The sequence below is a fragment of the Ammodytes marinus genome (genome assembly GCF_949987685.1).
Source record: "Ammodytes marinus genome assembly, chromosome: 15".
NCBI lineage: Eukaryota > Metazoa > Chordata > Actinopteri > Uranoscopiformes > Ammodytidae > Ammodytes > Ammodytes marinus.
Window position 1 is genome coordinate 15,387,320 of NC_137219.1, and position 20,880 is coordinate 15,408,199.

Genomic DNA, 20,880 nt, shown 5'->3' on the forward strand with positions numbered 1-20,880 from the left:
CTATTCGTTACATTAACATGTAATACACGAATACTCCCACGATGTGTAACATTAACACTCACAGATCCATATATGTCTCAATCTGTGTGTCATGCACACTTTCGATCTTGTTCACCTAGCACAATATTTATTTATATTCCTAGCCTCTTAATTATATTATCTATGATAATGTTGATTATATGTTTACTGTGTGTACAGTCTGACCACAGCAAATTCCTTGTACCGGTATGTGAGAACATACCTATAGAACCGATTCTGATAGTAGGCTAAACTGTTTAAACCTTTTCCCCCTGTCATTTATACATTTTTTAACCACGCACACTGCTCGACCTTTTGTCCAAAATCAACATACACCAAGCACAAGAGCTTACCTGACCACCCCTTGTCTTCAAGTAGAAGTAAAGAACGAAGCAGGATAATGACAGATGGACAGCCATTAAAAGGAAAGAAGAAGAGCAGAAAAAGGCTGAGTTATTTCAAAGGGGCAGCGACAGGGCAGGAAAAGAAAAGATATGTTGACTGAAGCAGGCGTATTAGGCTTCATTCCGACTCAGAAGGCTTTTTTTTTTTACTTGAGTTTCCGCAGTGCTTGAAGACTACCTTTCATCCACAGAAGGCTCCTTTAGCTGCAAGTGTGGTTTCACGCCCGTCATGGGGCGCATATTGGAGGATAAGGCTTTGATGGTGTAGTTGATCTCGTTCTCCCTCGTCACATCGCTATCATAACCTGGTGAGAGACAGGAATGTGACCGATGTTCTCTTTTCAGCGGCAGAAACATTAGCTGAATAAAAACCTGAAAAAAGAAGCTCCTCTCTCACCTCCATCGTCCTCACTCTCGATGTCGGACTCCTCGCTGTCGCACTGTTTGAGCTCCCGGTGGCCCTCGGGCTCGTGGGCCCAGATCATGAGGCACATGTCTCCCCCGCCGACCGTCACTAAGAGGCTGTCGTCATGGGTCCATCGCACATTGGTAACATGTGTGCTGTGGGCCACGTAGCGTTTGAACTTTGCATACTTCCCCTGAGGGAAAGAGACAGCATTTGTTTAACACTTGTGACATTAAGGCATAAATTAACATAACATTTGCATAAAGCTTGAACCTTAGCCGATGAGACGTTCAAAGCAAGTTAATACAAATACTGTGTCTTACCTTGACTGGGTATCTGAACAGCTTGACGTAGCCTAAGTCATCTCCTGTTGCTAGCACCTTCCTGTCGTTACTAAGGCAGGCAGCGGTCACCTCGGTGACCTCACTGACCAAAGGCCAGACGCCCTCAACGGATGTTCCCAAGACGCATGTCCACGTGCTCCAGTCAATCTTGTCCACCTGAGAGGAGGGAGTGAATTAAGTAATGACTCATTTATGGAGCACTTTTTTAAACTTTTAAATAAAAGCATTTACTATCAAACAGTCCGGATAGAAACAAACCATTAAGAAGTGTTCTTGGGAACTCCTGTATGATAGGGAACATCTATGTTGAACGTTTATATGATATACGGAAATCTGCAGGCAGCAAATGCAGGGTAATGTGCTCTGTGCGCTTTGTCTTTATTAGAAGAAAAGCTGGCAGCATTCTCAACCATCTGGGGTTTCTTTGTAAGAATAGAATAATGTAGAGGAGTCAAATGTTACACATCAATTCCTCTTGCTTAGATAAGCGAACAAGCTGCTGGGCCAATCTTCTTATTTAATGCATGAGAGTGTTATCAATCTTCTCATCTAACTCTCAACAAGAAAGCGAGTATGCATATTTCCCAAGATGTCAGACTATTCCTTGAAAAAGGTCGCAGAGACTGCTGCAGTGTGTTTTTTCCTGATTTACGATGTAAAATGTTTGGGGATATTCAGCCTCTCATAGAGTCCAGGCTGTCCTTATGTTAATCGCCACATTTGAAACAGTGAAAGAGATCAATAATCAAGGCACATTTAATGCTCAATTGTGGCCCTACATAGCTCAAAAGAGCAGGCATGTCGGTACAAAAAAATTATCTACACCTACATTATATCTGAGGCTCCAGCAAGACACAAACTACTGGCATCGATCGTATCCTAGACCCTAATTTTCTTAATGCTCCCCACTGTTGAGTGACTTCCAAGGTTTCTGAATGTCGCGCTGTATCAAAGAAGGTACCATAAACACTATCCCACTTTCACTGCCAAAATTAGAATGAGACTGGCAAAAAGTGGGCCGTGTTAATGCTTCAGCGCCCTTCCCCGAGCCTCCTCTTATCCCGGAGGGAAAATGTCAGCCAGCAGCGCCATAAACCACGGCTGCTCCTGTGCCTACTCTCCCTGCTTACCTCTGTCGCCGGGATTGTCTGCCTCTTGCCGCGAGGAGCCTCGAAGAAAAACTGCTCCTTTGCACCTGTGTTGACTTGCAGTAGTTTTCCTGTGAATGAAAGAGCCCAGTGGGTCGTGGCGTTAAACTGTTTTTTTTATTTTAGATTGATACGTTTTTGAACCCATTATTAAGTCATATACAGTAGAGTGAGAACAATGGAAGTTAAGGAGGCGTATCTACCTCTTTTGTCCCAGTCCAGATGGGTAATGTAGTTGAGGCATCCTTTGCACACCCCGACACGTTTGCTGCTCATCACATTATAAATATCCACAAAAGTGTCTCCCGATGCTACTGCGAGGTACTTCCCAGCACCTGAGCAAACAAAAGAGAGGTCGTGAGTCAGCTTAGTGCCACAGGCAGGCTAACAGTTTATGGAGGGAAATTAAAAATACATTCTTATTGGTTATTCCTCACTCAGCATTACACTGCTCTTTACAGTGAATTGTACTCTAAAGTGTTGGTGCTCAGGACTCATGGGTGTTGGGTTGATAAATGGGATCAATTACATCATGGATCAAGGTTAAGTGTCTAGGCAAAACAGAGTTTAGTCTCTCGTTCTCACTTTGTCCGCCCCCACTGTTTTCCCATTCTGCTCTTTATGTCTCTCCGTCTTTACCAGTTATAGACGGCCATTAATTTGGGTCAGGAAAACATGTATACCTGTGTTACTACTGCACAGCATCCTACATACACTAAGATGCTTTTGAAGGGCACACAGGTTTTAGAGGCCTCTTTCTTTGTAATGTTTAAAACCTCTGTAAACCCAAATATAGAATAAATAATATATCATTTAGGGAGTTATTTGGATAGTAGTAAGCATCTAAAAAGAATAAGGCATATCTATAAATGCGAATTAAAGATATCGTCATTTAAGTTTGATAAACTTTACAGACATTTGGTTTAGATGAGGCAGGCTATGCTCTGGTTCTTTTGACACATTTAGTATTTTAAACCAATCATGGCAGTTCTCTGCCCGAACATTCTATAAAAACAATTACTGTTGCCAATTACTTGTTTAATACGGCCACACACACACAGTCCTGGCCAAATGAATAGACAGTAGTAAAAGATCAGTTTTTTTGTTGTTGTTTTTTTTAACTTAGTTTTAAAATATTTACGTATATTTAATTTCAATCGGATTTTTGTAAAAGCTTATTAAGACACCGACTTTGATATCATATTGATATTGATTTTCGCTATTTAAAACCAGGTTAACAGAGGCTTTAAGAAATGTGGAGGGGAACCACAGACCTGGAGAGAATCTGATATCGGAGATGATGTCTTTGCGGTGGTGGAAGGACACCAGGTCCTCCAGGGTGTCTGCGTTCACGATGAGGAAGCTGCCGTCGTTCAGGCCCACCGCCAGGGCTTTGCCGTCAGGGGAGAAGCAGCAGCAGCGACCGCCTGTGTAGGATAGCCTTGTTTGGTTAAAGCCCTGGGACCAGAGCATTTCCTGTCCAGCACATGCACTCATCCGCTTCAATGTGTGCGAGCGGTGACTCACCCTTTCTGAGCTTGCGTACGGCCAGCATGCAGTGGCTGGGCGAGAGGTCCCATATGCGCAGGGTTTTGTCATCGCTGACGGTGGCACAGAGAGGGAGGTGGGGATGAGTGGCCAGACCCCACACTTCACCCTCCATGTGACCCTGTAGACACCAACAATGGCAACATTGATTAAATCACGAGGAAAGAAGAAGATGAAAAAGGATGTACTCAATATGAATATGAATATAGTTTGTTTTGTTTCACATTTTTGCTTAGCCCTTTGTACATATTTTTTTATATTTCAGAACCGGTAAGTGTCACTGTGCCTTTGCTGTATTTCTTTTTATAGATGTTTTTATATGAGACACTACTTTTCATTGTACAATTTAATAATTAATACTTTCATATCAATCATATTAAACATGTTATATATCATATATACTATATTATTATTCTATTGGATATTCCAAAAGATACTAATATAGTGAGCATGATACCTATACAACAGCTAACTGAGGACAACCTTTGGCTCTGTCATCAGTTGATCCAATCCATCAGAGTATACTTGCATATTTTGGAAAAGGGCAATCAATAGCATTGGCTGTGTCTGCCTACAATCAGGGGAGACTGGGAGACGCTGCAGGGCCACTTAGCTAAATTAACAATCTCACATTCAACAGCAATAAATCATTGCCCTTTACAGCCACCGCCTTGGTGATTCTGCATTGCTGCGTAAAATAGAAAGTAGATGTGCGATAATTAAACTCAATGGCTACTCTTGTAGATCTTGTTTGTTTGTTGTAGCCTTTATAATAAATAATAGATATGCATCTTTTACTGTGGACATTTTACAGGTAGAGAGAGGAACATAACGTCAATCCTCACACCAACTATCTTCGATACTAAATGTCAAACCTCCCCAAAATAACATCAGTTTTAATGACCATTTCTGGCCGTCCAGGTAGCCACATCATACTGTCATTTAAGCAGAATACCTCAAAATCAACCTGAACAGACTTGAAACTTGCTCAAGATAAGCAATCCATCACATTGACATTCAGCTTTTTTTTTATTAGATAAAAAGATATTCCTTCTTATGAATTACTAATGTAATCCTTTGTTAGAGTTCCTTTGAATGTGCCAAAAATCCCATACCTGCCACTTCATAACAACATCCCTGCCACTTCATTACAGTTCAGTCAAAGCTACACTTGGACCAAAAATAAGTCAGGAAAGATGTTAAATAAGCCCTTCATTGTATATTCTATCTTTCAAATCTTTACTACCTTGGAAAAAGTCACCTGACAGACTGCCAGCTCATCATACTGCAGAAAAACTACAGGTAGTGCCCTCATGAATACTATTTGATACAGTGAAGCTCAGGGTGGAATCTGATGTGCTGTATATTATTAGGTTTATGACAGGTTTTGGTGTTTTTCTTGTATATTTTATCCCACCTGGACCAGCAGAGTGATGGGGCCACTCTTGTCCACCTCCAGGATCTCTCCGTTCTTGGTCCCCACTAGAATGTGGCCGTGGCCCAGAGATATGGCACGTATGGAGGGGTTATCCTCCAAGAGCAACCCTACACAGTGAGAGAATGAATTATAGAAAGTCAGGAGGAAATCTTAATTTTACAGCTAAAAGCATTGAAGGTTGATGGATGGATTCACATCTGATGGATGTATAACATCTCTGGAAGGAGCAGGATGACCTTTTTACCTTTAGAGCCTGGAGCTAGCACTGCCCTCTTAATGGCGTAGGTCTTGAGGCATCTCTCGAACGTGTCGTCCCACAGGGCGACTATACCATCTTTTCCTCCAGTCACAAATCCCTACAGGGGCAATATATTGGCACATTTTAACACTGCAATGATCGCCTTATAGTTGAACATGTCACTGTCAGAGCATATTTAAAATTGCATACTACCCACCAAAATAAAAGACAAAATGGAGACGGACTGAGAAATTTGCTTCTAACCTAATGCTGATCATTTAATTCATGCTGTTGCAATAGAAACATGACAAAATAACAATATAAAGTTGATTCACAAAGTTTTATTTGTCGCCTACAATAAAACCTAAAAATAGGTCTTGCATATGAGTGAACATTTGTTTATTATTACAACGATTTTCCATAAATTAAGTAGGCCATGACATATACACTTTGGCCCATATTGTTACGACCAAAAAGGTATTTTTATGTATTAAAAATAAAAGTTATCACTAGTCAGTCTATCTCCGGTGTGGTACCTTTTCTAGAGCGTGCACGCTGAATACCGGGCCGTCATGAGCCTTGACAGTCTTCATCAGAAACATGTCCCTCCAGATGCAAATGTCCCCTGTGCACGTGCCTGAAAACACCATTTCTTCCGACCAGCCATACACAGCACACATCATAGTCTCTGTCTTCCCCATGTTCCCCTTGCGCCCAATTAGGCCACCACCTGATAGAGAAAGCAGACAGTCGGCTCAGGGTATGAGACGTGTCACAGCTCAGCCAGAGTTCTGCTTGTTAGAGTCTCTGCGGTTCAATAAAAGAAAAACAAAAAAACCTGGGGGAGTCTTACCAGCCTTATGCCAAAACTTCATATGTTTCACACCAGCTGTGATGAGCTTGTCAGGAAGGTAGGGATTTATTTTGACAACAAATATCTTGTCCTTGCTTCCCCTGAAAAACAATTTAAAAAAAATCACAAAAAGAAGAAAAACCATTACATTTCCTACATTTCTTATGTTTCGATCGTCTTACCCTTTGGTCTTTGGAGAGAAACAGAAATTGAATTTCATCATTATTTCTTATAGTTGGATTGACAAATTAACTAGACTTTTGAAATATGAAAAAGGATGAATGTGCTGTGGCTGTGAGCGGTAATTCAAGGGCAGAGTGAATTAAGCAGGCAACACGGAGGCTTTTAAATCATGGCAATGAAATTATGCTTTACTTTCTACTTCTTCTTTAGAACTAAATTGAGTTTTCAGAGTATGAAATATTTTTGAATAGACATAACAAATACATTCCACAAATATGGTATGGGTTAAAACCTTTTCTGTGTCTTATGATCTCATTGCATTATATTTATATACTGTAAATAGTTTGTGTCAGATTGTGTCATTCACTCACTCCAAGAGCTTCAATGAAGTGCATACTTAATATGAACATCAAGTGGGTGCGAGCAACAATGTAAAACATTATATTATTTATATTTTGGGAAGCAGATGTTTTTCCAGTTAGATACTTCTTCTTGTGTCTGGGTTAAATCATTTTAGCTACCGTGAAAATAAATTGAAAATGTTGAATTATGTCAAAACCAATTAACACCTCTCATGTTTTGCAGGATTTCTTAACACAGGTATGGTATAGTAATCCACTCACATCTAATGTACAACCCTGTCTGTGTGCGCCGTATTTGGTTGCTTGGTTTACATCCTTTTTGCGTCATTGTCTCCAGCATCCCAGTAAAATCAGTTTGTCACACTTGAGCTCAGGATTACTATGCCACTCCTACAGTAAGTCTCCCTGTATCTTTTATGTTCTTTTAAAAATGTGGACTTAAATCATATTTAGCCTTAATGGTCCAATTTGTTTCAGCCAACAGGAGGAACTCGTAGGATTGCGCATGATTTGTTTGGCTACTTCCCTCTTACAACTCTTCATTTATCATTTTTTTTACTTGATGGATTTTTTGCAACCCGTTTGCTCTCTCTGTGTTGTTTTGTACCTCAGAAACCTTAATATAATTCAAATGTCGCGAGCACACAGACTCCCCAGGATATGGAAGATGTAAATGAAAAGTAATTATCTTTAATTATGGATCTAACACACGAGGCCCCGGGGCAAACTCCTACTCTAACCGTTCAGACTCAGGCAGGGTTAAGCGTTCCAGTGGAGCCGCCTTGTAAGTCCTTTCCTCCATCAATCAAGCCCTGTGCGGCCTCAAGTGGCTTAAATTTAAAGCTCATTCATAAATGTCCATATTTAAACTAAAAGTGCTCAAACCAACTTTGAAATACGTTGTAAAAGCGAATTGGTGATGCGGGCGGACGGCTGATCCCGGGTAGCTGAAAGGCAGACCTGCAGCTGTGTGCATGCTCTAATTTAACTGTACTCACCGCATGGCAGAAAGCTTCTCTCCCTTCCTCCAGTCCCACAGCACAATGGTGTGGTTTTCGTCCAGGCCCACAGAGGCCAGCCGTTTGCCATCCGCTGCAGAAGGGAAAAAACTAAAGGGTTTAGTTACCACACGGACAGAGCTGGTCTCCCCCCCCCCCCTATCAGTTCAGTTCAGTTTGACCCCTTGTTGAGACATGAAAGCTAGGCCTGGTGGGTTTGATTTACGGCAGGTGATTCACTGACACACAGAGCACCGCGATGCCTCTGTCTGGGGCCAATTACAGGACGTGAGATGAACAGCTCTACATTGATGCTGTCAGACTGCCACCACGAAGAGACAGCAGAAACAGGCTTTTGAACGTCTCACGAGCGTTGCTCTTAAATTGGGGGTCTTGTAATTTGCTCGTTTTCTTTTATGTGTGAAAGATGTTTTTTGTTTCCCCACTGTGAAGGCAGGGTGTCTGTCTGGTTAGAGGAACTACAAAGCAGTCTGAGAAAACAGCCCAGAGTGTTACCAGAAAAGTCCAGAGCGCAAACTCCAAGCTGGTGGAAACCCCTCAACACAGACATGGGCTTCAACGTTTCTATGTCCCATATGTGGATGGAGGAATCTCTGCCGACCTGAGGAGGGGAGAAAAAACATTCAAAGCACATACACAGTGGACTTCATACTTCCCAAAAACACGTTGGGATTTTGTGTCTGATATAGAAAAAGATCTCCTCTTTCAGGAGCCATAAACTACATTTTATATATTTCATATTTTATGTTATATATGCTTATATTTATTTAAGTGCTGGCAGCTACCTGGCCTGTTGCTACAAAGTCCTTCAGGGGGTGAATAGCCAGACAGAGGATATCATCATCATGGCCCATGTAGAAACGTTGGGTGTTCTGTTGTCTGTTGTACACAACCCCTATGGCCGCTACATGGTAGACAATCTCTCCGGTCTGGGTGTAGAACAGGTTGCTCCTGCAATCATAACCCCTGTAGCTGCAAAGAAAATAATAATAATAATAATTTGAGCAAAAAAATACTTTATGGTGGGCTTCAATTTCAAAATGTTTAGCTGCTTGAATCAGATTGTCTCCCATGACGCTGCAGAGTAAGCCTTACCCGTGAATAAAGTGCAGCTTCACTCCACTCCCTGGTGCACGCTCTCTCTTCTTCATGGCCGTCGCACGATGCTTCTCTTTGCACTGCTCTTTGAGCTGAGGTAGATCCTCTTTATAAACCTGGAAACATTCTCAGTTTAATAACATGTATTGCTGTCAGTGAGACATGTTTAAAAAGGGGAACATCGTCGATACGCTCACAAACCTGTCTGCGATACGTGAGCTGCGTCTCCTGCTCGATTTCCGAGTCCATCTCGGGTACGTCTGACTGATCGGAGTCCGACTCTTCGCTGTTCGAGTCTGCCAAGGACTCTGCCAGGAAACACAAGGTTGACTCACACTTAGGCAGAAAAATCCTTCCTTCTAAATCAAGACAATTACATCGCGCTGCACATACAGTAGAAGTGAGGGTCAGTCATGTAATAATACTGTGACATATCCTATTTATCAGGCAGCAGTGCTTCACAGTGACATCGCTCAAGACAAATGTAGAAAAATGCCGATGCAGCACAGTGAAGCCGTGCCAAGACAAGGCAATAAGCAGAGCTGGCAGCTAAGGGCGGCTACTCACAAAGTCCATTAGGAAAATTAAAAGGAAAGGCAGTTAGCGTGTGCCTTCATTTCAGAGAGCACAGCTGCACTCTGTCTTCGGGAAAAAAAATATGACTTGGGACTGACAACGCAATTATACTTTCCAAGCGTTGTTTGCTTTTACTGGATTTGTCTTAATTAATGTAATGGCCGTTCCTTTGCAAAGCTTTATAAGAATGGAAGTTCATCATAAAACGTACATAAACGGGACAATCCAGTGCTCTATGGTGGTTTCACACATCAAGTTTTAATAAGGCTGGTGGGAGCAGTATGGGCGCATCTTATGCATCAGCCATCTACATTCATTCAATCCCTTATAGGGAACTAAGAAATGTACTGTGAAATATAATTTTTTATTTTCTAATAAAAACATGCCCTGATTTAGAGGTTTAGATTATTTAGAGAATGATTTCTTGCAGCAAGGTAGATGATGAGATTACTACCACGTTAAGCAATATATGCTAAGCTAAACCTCTGCTTTAAATTTAGCATATATACATGATGAGAGCGGTAAAATAAAACTTCACAGCTTTTTTCCCAATATGCTAAATAATTCCTTTATATATGGAGCTAGAGCCCAGGAATTTATAAACCTAGTTTAGCAAAAAATACTAGATCATGGGGGGGAACATCTAACCTGGCTTTGTCCAAAGTTAAAACAATATGTCACTAGAGCTGCAACGATTAATCGACGAATCGATTATTAATCGATTATTAAAATAATCGCCAACTATTTTGATAATCGATTAATCGTTTCGAGTAATTTTTTAATAAAACATTTCCAAATTCTCTGATTTCAGCTTCTCAAATGTGAATATTTTTTGGTTTCTTTAATCCTATTATGACAGTAAACTGAAATATCTTTGTGTTTTGGACATAACAATACATTTGAGGAAGTCAACATGAGCTTTGGAAAATGTATCAACATTTTTTTACCATTTTCTGACATTTTACGGACCAAAACACTAAACAATTAATAATCGATTAATCGAGAAAATAATCGACAGATTAATCGATTATCAAAATAATCGTTAGTTGCAGCCCTATATGTCACCCAAAAAGTCTAAAGCTTGCCATGTTGTCGTTTGTGTAGGATAAAAGAGCTCTAGCAGAGTTGGTAAGCCTATTTATTTTCAAAGATGAGTGCACAGGCATAAACATTGTATCATCTTCTAACTCCATGAAATAAAGTGCATTTCCCAAAGGAATTTTGCAGCACACATTCCGCAATATTTGAGTGGTAGACCTCAACATTTCCATCAGGGTTCCACACTTAGCCCAATTTGATAATGTTTTGTTGGCAGGGGCCACTGATTTTGTGAAATAAGTAATACAAGTAATGCAAGTCACTGGTCTCCAAGCCTTTGTTGTATTTTTAAATTGGATTGATTAGAAGGTGAAATGCAAATCTTTTTTAGGGAAAGTATATTCCCACATAAAGTGAAATTGTGACTAGAGCAGGGTGTCATCATCTTACCTTGTGGCGCTATATGCAGAGCCTCTTTAGACTTTCTTTCGGGAACAAACTTCCACTGGAATACAGAGTGATCGGCACCACCAATTGTTATGACCCACTGGTAGTCATGGGACCATCTGGCATTGGTTATGTGGGCTGAATGACCCAAATACTTTTTAAATTTTCCACCTAAGATCAAGAGGAAACATATCAGTAACACAGTTTATAATTACCTTAGAATTTCTGTGCTCAACTATCTGTAAAATGTACCTTTTTTTATACATGGATATCGCAAAAGTTTGACTAATCCGTAGTCGTCAGCCGTTACTAAGACTTGATTATTAAAGTTAGCGTCCACAGAGTTGATGTCATTGATATCTGAGTACTTGGGCCATATTCCATTAACTTCAGGGCCTAACACACAGGTCCACGAAGCCCACTGCACCAGCTTCAGCTCCTCCCTGTTGGTCACCTCCTTCCCACCTCAACAGAAGACAGAAATATTTTGTCTCACAAAGAAGCTCTGCGACAACATTACATCACTAGCAACATTTTGGACTTCTCAATTGGAGGTTTCCCCTGGGAACATAGACGTACTTGGCATCCTGTAGAAGAGCCTCCTGCCACTGCCGTCATTGGTCTGCAGGTGCTTGCTGTCCGTGGACCAGTCCATGTGTGTGATGAAGCTGTTAGACCCGATGCACTCGCCCACTTTCTTGTACCTCTGCACCACACCGTAGATGTCCACTGAGTTGTCATTAGACCCGACAGCCAAGTGGCCCCCGTCAGGGGAATACTTCAACTCGTGGATGGCCTCCTTCCTGTCCTTGATGTGGACCACCTCTGTCATGTCTCTGGAGGGAAGAGGATACTTATGGCTTGAATGAGGAGCTACAATGAACAATATTATGATGAAGCTCCTCATTGTGGCAGCCATTTAACAGAATATCATATTTGGCCTTTTTGTTTTTGTACACACCTGACTCTGAGAATGGTGAAGGAGCCATCTTTCATTCCCAGTGCCAGGTGAATGCCATCAGTGCTCACGGCCGCACAGCGGATCGGCTCCTCCATGTTACAGCGAGCGATCAGTGCATGATCTATGAGGCTCCATATCCTTTAGACACAGAGGAGTAGGGACAAATGAAGAGGCAAAGCAGAAAATAAAATTTGGCCGGAAGTAGGCGGGCGGGCAGAGCCAGGCTAAGGTGCACCGGTGCAACCAATGAAAAGTTAGTCTGGAGCCCTGAATTATCAAACAACCAAATACTATTATTTATTTATTTTGAACATCACTCAAACATGACAGCATCTTTTCGTCCAAATAAAACTCCCTCATGGTAAAACTAAAGCTTCACCTGACTGAGCGATCATCACTCCCTGTCATTGCCAGAGGCTTGCTAGGGTGGACAGCTAGAGCCCACAGCTCGCCCTCGCAGTGGCCCTGCATGATGAGGAAGGGCTTGGTGCGGTCATGGACCACAACCTCGAAGATTTCACTGTCCTGTGTGCCCACCAGAATGTGATCCCCCCGCCAGCACACGCTTCGCACGGACAGCCCTTTACAAAAAAAACACAAATACACTTTAAAATCATCAAACATCTTAAAAAATAATGTTAATGTGAAAGCAGACACATTTTCGACGATGCTTATACAGTCATTGTAAGAGACCCACCAGGGATAATAGAGACAGAAGGTGTGTATAGACATTTAAAGGTTACCTATAGGACGGAGATTCGAACAAGAAAAATACAATGACAGCACATCGTCAAGCCAACCTGCAACTGACTCTGGGTAATACAGCAACAAAGATGGAGGAAGCAGGTGCTGTATACGTATGTGAACGCAACAATTGTATACAGCGTAACACTACGCTAACAGAGCTCAGACTGACTAACAACAAGAGGAAGAGCAGAACAATATGGGGACTGCTACAAACAGACGGACATGATTATTATCATGTCTGTCTGTGTCCGCAATGACATTACCCACCTCGGCTATTTTCACCTCTAGCTACTGTTAGATCCAAGATTACAAATACAAGAGATGGAGAGATGGAGAGAGTAGAAAGAAGAGAGAGAATATTAGTAAGGAGAACAGAAATAGTATGAAAGGTGATTTTCTTTAGTCTTCACTCAGATAAAAGGAAAATGGAGGCAGTGTGACATCACCTTTATATCCTTGGTCTGTTTCCCTGAGATCAATGACAGTAATTGGTTTGAAGTTGAGATCCCACAGCCGGACGCAACCGTCTCGGCCCCCGGTGGCGAAGCCCTCTTCGCAGACATTCATGCTGAAAATCCCTGACTGGAGGAAATGACAGGCTGTCAGAGAGGATCTGCACGACAAATGAGCAGCAACACAACCGGCTGCAGCTGTAGACCACGTACAGTAAATAGTTATGCCACTTAGTGAGGCGTTTGTTCAACACGGCTTTCACAATTATAAACCTGCTGCTGTGACCTCAAGATAACACGGCACAAGAGGATGTGAGGGGTCTTTTATTATTTTTAAATGTGTTTTTAACTGGAAAGTTCTACTGATGGCCTCTTTTGGCGAGGGTTACTGCACAAAAAAAGGAGACACCTTGTTAAACCCCCAGTGAGACATTTGGTGGTACAAAAAGCAGGAATGAACAAGTCCCCTCCCCCATCCCCTCACCCAGCTGTTGATCCAATAGATATCATTAATCCCGTGGAGCAAAAGGCTGATCCTTTTTTTCCACTGAGCAGAATCAAACGAAGCCAGCATGTTATAGCTTCTACCCCGGTTCACTTTACTGGATGCTTTCACTTTGGCTCTTTTGTATGTAGTGCACCAGGGTAGGGAGGCCATAAAATCAGCCACAGCCACAAAGCATGCTGATCTCTGTTAACTCACCCCATGAGCTCCTTGCACCGTCCTCATCAAGTTGACCCCTTTCCACACGTAGATGTCACCGTTCAAGGCGCCGGAATATGTGACCTCGTCCTTGGCGCAGGCAAGGCAGAGGATGGTTTGGAGGTCCCCAGTTTTGCCGAAAACACCACGCTTGGGTGTGAGGGCATTACCGCATAAGCTCCAAAACTGCAAACACAAACAGGATGCGTGAAAGAATATGGTGGCTAATAATCCCCCCTGTAATCCAGAACTGAGACATCAAATTGACAATATGGATGCAACAGAGTGAAACCCAGCCAGTCATTTATGGTTTGAAAGCCACACACAGTGAACCTCCATTAAACACACACACACACACACACTTGCTGGAGGTAGGTGCTGTGACCACCTGATCAGCATTCGCCAACACACCACACGTACATACGCAGGCTGAGGCTCATTATTTATGAACAAGGTCATCGGGATGCACAGGCACGGCCTTGTCTGAGGGCTGAATCCATCAAACGGAGGAGAAGAGAGCGAAAGAGAGACGCTCTGTCTGCATGGAGATGAGATCACAGGGGGAAAGCTCAGGGAGGGCGTCTCGAATGTTGAGACGAGGCCGCCGGCACGCGAAACAGGAACACACTCATCACTGGCGAGCGGCAGGGAAATGACAGAATGACAGCCCCTTCAATGCCCCTGTGCATTACTGGAAACCTGTTCACTGCACAATATTTTAAACAGTAATAACCTTGAACCAGGAACATGCTGCTCAGGAAAGCTAGAAATCAAATCACAATAAAAATTATGTGCGAAACGCTTGATAGTCAGTCACAGAATTAACAAATGAGCTCCTGTGACAGTGACAGCCTGTCACACCCTCACTAACAACTATCCTTCCTGACTGATAGGGCGGCTGCGTGCTAACAGGGCAGATCGATTATCAGGGACGGGCATCACAGCCCCAGATACAGCGCTGCCATATAACATCTAATGCTTATACGCACCTTAACAGGACAGGGCTCCCAATCCTGAGCTCCTGACTGAGATCCGAGTTAGCATTTCCTGACAATGCCGGGTCGGGGCTGAGGGTTAAGTAGGAAAGATCACAGTTGTGTGAGTAATGTGGGGAATGGTATACATGCTGGTTGAAGTGTGTCAAGGGCTGGGTTTGAACTGTGATTGGAGGTGGGGGGGAGGGAGTTTTTGTTGCCCAGCCTGTTGCAGAGGCAGCGGGGGGATGGATGCAGCGTGACTGCACAGCCTTCCCTGCCCACAACTGATAAGGCAGCAAGACACGGGCACCCGCTAATCCCTACGCTGCTGAATTACTGAGAGGAGACAAGATGCTGAAAGAGATGTTTTATGATGAGGCCAAGAGCAGGAGAGAAGGAACAGAGTGAACGAGAGAGCACAGTAGAATAAAGGTGAAACAGTGCTGTGAAAATGAAAACCATGGTTTGTGAGTTGAGATCAGGACCCGGTTAACAGAGTTGCTTTCTCTGAATAACACTGAATTTCTCTACATCCTTTTCTACATTAAACCAAAGATTAGTGGTTTCTCGTTTCTACAGGTACCTCCACCGTCAACGTCAAGAAATGCTTTTATATGGCTACAGCACTGCATCACCCCTCAATCCCATCATCTCACTCATAATATCACGCCCTTTCAAACTGAATTGACCCTGAATGGTGGCAGAGCGCTAAATGCTAAGCTAACACAGATCAGCTATTTGGCAACTCATAGAGGAAAATTGGATGATAAAGCTGCTGTCATTTATCTACATGCTTTAAGTGTGTATTTGTGAGTGTGTTTGAGGACAAAGAAGACTGCTTTCTGCTGTGTTCAATTTGGCATGTAATCACTGGTGTCCATACATTTCTCGGTGATATGAGAAGCCGTTGGTAGATTCCAACCAGCACAATGGACATCCAGCTTTAATTTAAATTTTTCATGATTAAATAATTGTGGAAGTATAATGTAGTTACCGCACAAATTAACTCGAAAAGTCTGCACTGCATTGCTTCATCTTAGTGATAATACATGATACAGGATTTGCAGCAAATAGGGTACTGAGACGGTTCCCAACCTGAGGGTCAGGACTCCCACGAGGGGTCACAAGAAAAATTCCCTCTTTTGAGAGAGTGGATGATTTAGCCTCGTCTGGATTCTAGAAATAAAGCAAATAATACAAGGGTAATGATGTGTTGGAAGTATAAAAATGCTTTCCCAAGCTGAAAGTGTCGGCACCACATGCAAACCCGCTGTATGGCCCTTTACACTGCGTTTCATCAGCAACTTGTCGGGAAGCGGGTGGTCCTCATCACAGAGGTTGTGTTTTCCTCAGCCTGCTAGTGAGTGGATTACTGTGCCTAAATCTCCTGGATGCTCCGAGTGCTATAATCGCTGTGCGAGTACAGGGTCGGAGAGCAGATGTCACATGGTCCGCAGGGTGAAGCCTGGAGAATTATGTGGGACAATTGCTGGATTGCCTTGGCATCGGGAAAACCAGAAGAGTGAAAGAGTAGTGGAGGAGGAGGGGTGAGACTGGAGGATTCAAAGGGGACTTGGGGATGGGTGTTGCAGCAGGTGGGGGGTTTGTGTGCCACGGTGATGGGGGGAGAGTGAGGAGGGTGGGTGGGTGGAGGGGATTACAAGAGGAGGCGGGTCAAGCTGGATTGACACGAGGGAGGGAGTCATCAGTGAGACTTTATGCAACCGGGCAAAATTACGTAGGCTAGAGTATAGGCTAAAACTCCCCACTGAATCCCAGCGTTTTGGAAACAAGCTTCCTCTGTGACTGTGAACTCTGTGTTGCTTCCTAATGTCTGTGCCACTCAAGGAACATCAATACATGTCCCAAAGGCAAGCTTGGTAAAGACACCCTGCATGATCTCATCAAAGATTTATGAACACCACTCTTCTGTGAAAAAACAGTGATAGAGAGATAGGCCCTGAGAAGGGAAGTGTTCACAGCTGCAATTTGTACAGTGGATCCTTGTTTAATGCTGAAGGAGGAGGGCACAAAAGGGGAGTTATTACATTGACATACAGCCTCCACATATATCCAACATAAACACACATCTTTTGGACAATTTTTATTGTTTATTTTCTGCTTTATTTTGTCATATTGATCTTATTTGCTATCTTAAGTGTTTTATTTTTTCTTATTTTATTTGTTATGATATTCCATCCCTGTTATTATGTTCATTCCATTTCTATTTCAATGTAAAGCACTCTTGTAATGCATGCATGTAATTTATATTTTGTAAAGCCGCTTCCTTTTTTTTTGTCAAAGGTGCTATACAAATAAAGTGTATTATTATTATTATTATTATTATTATTATTATTATTATTATTATTATTATTATTATTATTATTATTATTATTATTATTATTATTATTATTATTATTATTATTATTATCCCTGTACACTGTTATTGATGATGTACAGTATACTCTCCATTCTTCACTGCTTCCCAAGCTGTACAGCTCTTACATTTTTAAAACACGATTTTTGTTTGTATTTTCTATTTATATCCTTGAATTTGCAGTACTTGCTTTTTATTTCTCTATGTTAATTGTTCTGCATCAATATACAAAAGGAAAATTCCTTTTATGTGAAAAGTAAACGTAACTAGCAATAAACCTTCAACTGATTCTGAGCAGCATTTTCTCCTCTCTGCACCGCAGATTACTACATATGTGAGGGAAGAGACTGTGAGTCATTGCCTGTCCTACTTATGTTAAGTGCCTAATATCCATGAACTCTGGTGTAAAGTGAATTTGCATATATCTATTTTAAACCTTTGATATGGTCACGGCGATAAAGCGGAGAAGGCAGGCAATAAAAGGGGCAAGGAGCCAGCGCATTCTCCAAACTTCCTGAAAATCAAAATCTGTTTTTATATATTATGCAAATTAGCCACAACAGCTCCAGCGCTCAAGAGTCGACTGTAATCTACGGGGATGCAAAAAATGACCAGGAAGATGGCTTTACCTTGATATGCTTGACGCCACAGCTAACAAGCTTGCTCGGCTGGTACAAATCCCATGATATGTCAAATATCTGGGGAGAGAAAACATACAACACATTAAATACTAGCTTATTGTTACACGTGGACACCACAACATGATGTTTGCATTATTGATCCCTCATGTATCTCTTCACTTCATGATTGCAATGTGAAATTTTATCAGAAGTTGGGCCTTTTATTGATGATATTTCCTACAAAAAGCTAAGAATAGCGAGAGAGAAAAATTACAAATAAATAACAAACTGAGGAAATTACAAGAGAAAAGTGTGTGCGTGTTTGCACTGGCTGTGTTATAATGTGTGTTGGCTGAATTAGAAAACAACAGCTGCCTCTATATTTCTTCTTTCTAGAATTGGTTTTCATTAGCCGGGCACCCTCTTAGATGAGCTCTGGAAAGCTCACAATCAATCAGGCCTAACTTGTTTGTGTCCCCTTTTGGCTGGCTCTCCACCCTGCTGCTCATAGCTAATTGAGGCGATCAATACTTGTGACGGGTACAAGCGAAGGGAGAGAGCTTCTTTTGTTTACCCTGTCAGTATGACCGGGAGCGGATGCCAGGACCTTCCCTCTCCTCCAGTCCCACACGCAGATTGTGTTTTTAGAGTCCAGACCCACCGACACCAAACACTGCAAAAGAGAGCAAAAGAAAATGAACTCACATTGCAGACTGAACACAATCTGCTGCTCTGTTGCACTAATCACTGCCAAACAAACTTAACAACCTCCGCCACAGCAGCACGGCAGGCCACAGCAAAAGGGCTAATGACGGCTAGGGAGCAGAACAGAACAGTTGTCCAGCCCCTGGCACTTCCAGTGAGCACATTTGATTGCTTTTTTGCTTCTATAGCTGACTGAGTAGGCAGCAGTAGCAGCAGTGGAGCAGAAGTGAATATGAGCAGCTCCTATGGGAATCCGCCTCAACTTTGCAGCTTGCTTTACATAGCAGAGTAGGTCCACTTTGATCCACTGCCGAAACAATGTTCGGCTATGGATTAACATGTCTGGTGAGGCATCTCCACTGTTTAACTTCATCAGAGAAGTCTGTGTTTTACTGCTGAGCAAAGGGGCCCTGCGTGACGAAACCCAGTGAAATCATGTGGATGAGGGGGATTTCTCTTTTTTTTGTTGCCACGCTAGCGGTGTGGCTCTCGGGATGTCAGTCTGTCGATTGGTTCACCATACTGACATATCCCAAACAACTTGGATGGACTGTTATTCAAGTATAAATACAGACAGATGTTGCCATGTTCCCAGAAGCTAAATCCTTATGACTTTGCTGATCCTTGACTTTTCCTCCAGCGCTAGCATGAACTTTTGGTGAAAAGTCCAACTGTAAGATGGATTTCCATATGGTGCACACGTTCCTCTAAGGTTGTAATAATAATAAAAACGTTAGTGATCCCCAAACTTGCGCTAGGCTAGAGCATCATCCTCAGGTCAACATTTTGCACAATGCTTCCGTTTATGACCTGCAGAATCAATCACATTTCCAACAACCTCAGCTGTATTTTAGTGCCAATGGCCAATGCCATGGCTATAGACGCACTCATGAGTGATGGACAAAGTGAAAGCTGAAATGTGAAAGTTAAAAGACGTTTTACTCATTTTCCATGGTTAATAAGAGTGACGTATACAATGTTAGTATATCTTCAATGCTACTCCAACCGCAACATTGTGGTGCATAGTCAGAACAAGAATAAAGTGAAATTAAGGTCATTCTTCGTACCAGACGGCCCAACTGAGAAGTCTCAAACATCAGTGTATTCCTTGATATCGCTTTAATAGATGGTGAGGGCACAAGGGATTCTTCTTTATTTTCCTAAATTCAGCTTGAGACTTCCTCTGATCCAGGAAGGGGAGAGAGACGGGGAAGTAAATAGAGCCGCTTAACCGAGAAGTGATGGAGCCTCCACTGGCTTTAAACACTGTCACATTGCATCTAAATCCCCAGCTCTCTACCCAAGCAGGGAAATAGCATGGGGTCATCTCCCTGTCTCCAACTGCAAAATACCAGAGGTATGACTCTGCTCTGAGAGCTCCTACGGGAGGAAAAGATAGGCGTGCAAAGATTTTTTTTTTGAATAGTGATGGTTCCGTGCAGCATCGATTTTCATAGTTCAAGTCAACATTAGGTGGAGGCTGCAGTGTGTAAACATTAAGGTGGCAAGTCTGCAGAGAGCTGGCTCTAAAAGATAAAAAGTGGAAGATTTAAGCAGCAAGTTCCTTAAATATCCCGAGGAGCACAAAATAACGTGTATATGTTGCATGGTCCAACATGTCTGGATGCCACTTCCAACTTATTTTCATTGCTAATTGTGCTAAAGCTTTTCTCACCTCAGTACAACTACGTCCTGTCAAACTCTGTGATGCAGAGCATAAAAGAGCATTGCAGCGGTTCCTGTAAAATCTACCAAGTAGAGCATGTCTGAGTGCAGCTGTCCAGCTAAATGCTGCTGGAGTAATCACAGATGTGTCATTCAGAAACTCTGCCTGCAGCCTGCAGCTCTTTGATTGTCACTGCCGTGCCTCTCAAACTAAACCTGGCAACACATTCCAGACTGTCTAGGGAATTAGATTAGCATTTTTGTGTCGCAACTGTACCTGTCCCTCGAGGTCAAAGGCCAGGCAGGCGACGCCGTGTGTGTGCACGTCCTTGAGGATGGACACAGTCTGCACGGTGTAGGAATCCCATACACAGATGTAAGGCTCCTTGCCCACCTGTCCTGTGGCCACCAACACACGCTCTGGATGCAGGGCTAAACTGTACCAAGATAGAAAGAGAGAGAGAGGAAAAGAGGGAGAAAAGAGAACATCTGGTTAGCACTGCCACTTTGCATGTGTGTGCGTGTGATTTTGTGTGTGTGCGTGTGTGTGTGT

General features: G+C 42.5%; 1 protein-coding gene across 3 annotated transcripts in view; it reads right to left on the minus strand.

Annotated features, from left to right (window-relative positions):
* The window catches only part of eml5 (EMAP like 5), a gene marked incomplete at its 5' end in the record, with an annotated part of 36,086 nt that overhangs the window by 6,585 nt on the left and 8,621 nt on the right, over positions 1-20,880 (minus strand). For all 3 annotated transcript variants that reach the window (XM_080041883.1, XM_080041882.1, XM_080041881.1), the window contains 26 exons: positions 601-727; positions 820-1,021; positions 1,152-1,328; positions 2,303-2,391; positions 2,524-2,655; positions 3,595-3,747; positions 3,848-3,989; positions 5,286-5,413; positions 5,551-5,662; positions 6,081-6,274; positions 6,398-6,498; positions 7,941-8,034; positions 8,457-8,562; positions 8,747-8,933; positions 9,057-9,175; positions 9,261-9,367; positions 11,124-11,291; positions 11,373-11,585; positions 11,700-11,956; positions 12,082-12,219; positions 12,461-12,662; positions 13,275-13,410; positions 13,984-14,169; positions 17,967-18,035; positions 18,532-18,630; positions 20,605-20,764. In XM_080041883.1, coding sequence (XP_079898009.1) covers positions 601-727; positions 820-1,021; positions 1,152-1,328; positions 2,303-2,391; positions 2,524-2,655; positions 3,595-3,747; positions 3,848-3,989; positions 5,286-5,413; positions 5,551-5,662; positions 6,081-6,274; positions 6,398-6,498; positions 7,941-8,034; positions 8,457-8,562; positions 8,747-8,933; positions 9,057-9,175; positions 9,261-9,367; positions 11,124-11,291; positions 11,373-11,585; positions 11,700-11,956; positions 12,082-12,219; positions 12,461-12,662; positions 13,275-13,410; positions 13,984-14,169; positions 17,967-18,035; positions 18,532-18,630; positions 20,605-20,764 — 3,798 coding nt within the window. The remainder of the gene's footprint in view (positions 1-600; positions 728-819; positions 1,022-1,151; positions 1,329-2,302; positions 2,392-2,523; positions 2,656-3,594; positions 3,748-3,847; positions 3,990-5,285; positions 5,414-5,550; positions 5,663-6,080; positions 6,275-6,397; positions 6,499-7,940; positions 8,035-8,456; positions 8,563-8,746; positions 8,934-9,056; positions 9,176-9,260; positions 9,368-11,123; positions 11,292-11,372; positions 11,586-11,699; positions 11,957-12,081; positions 12,220-12,460; positions 12,663-13,274; positions 13,411-13,983; positions 14,170-17,966; positions 18,036-18,531; positions 18,631-20,604; positions 20,765-20,880) is intronic.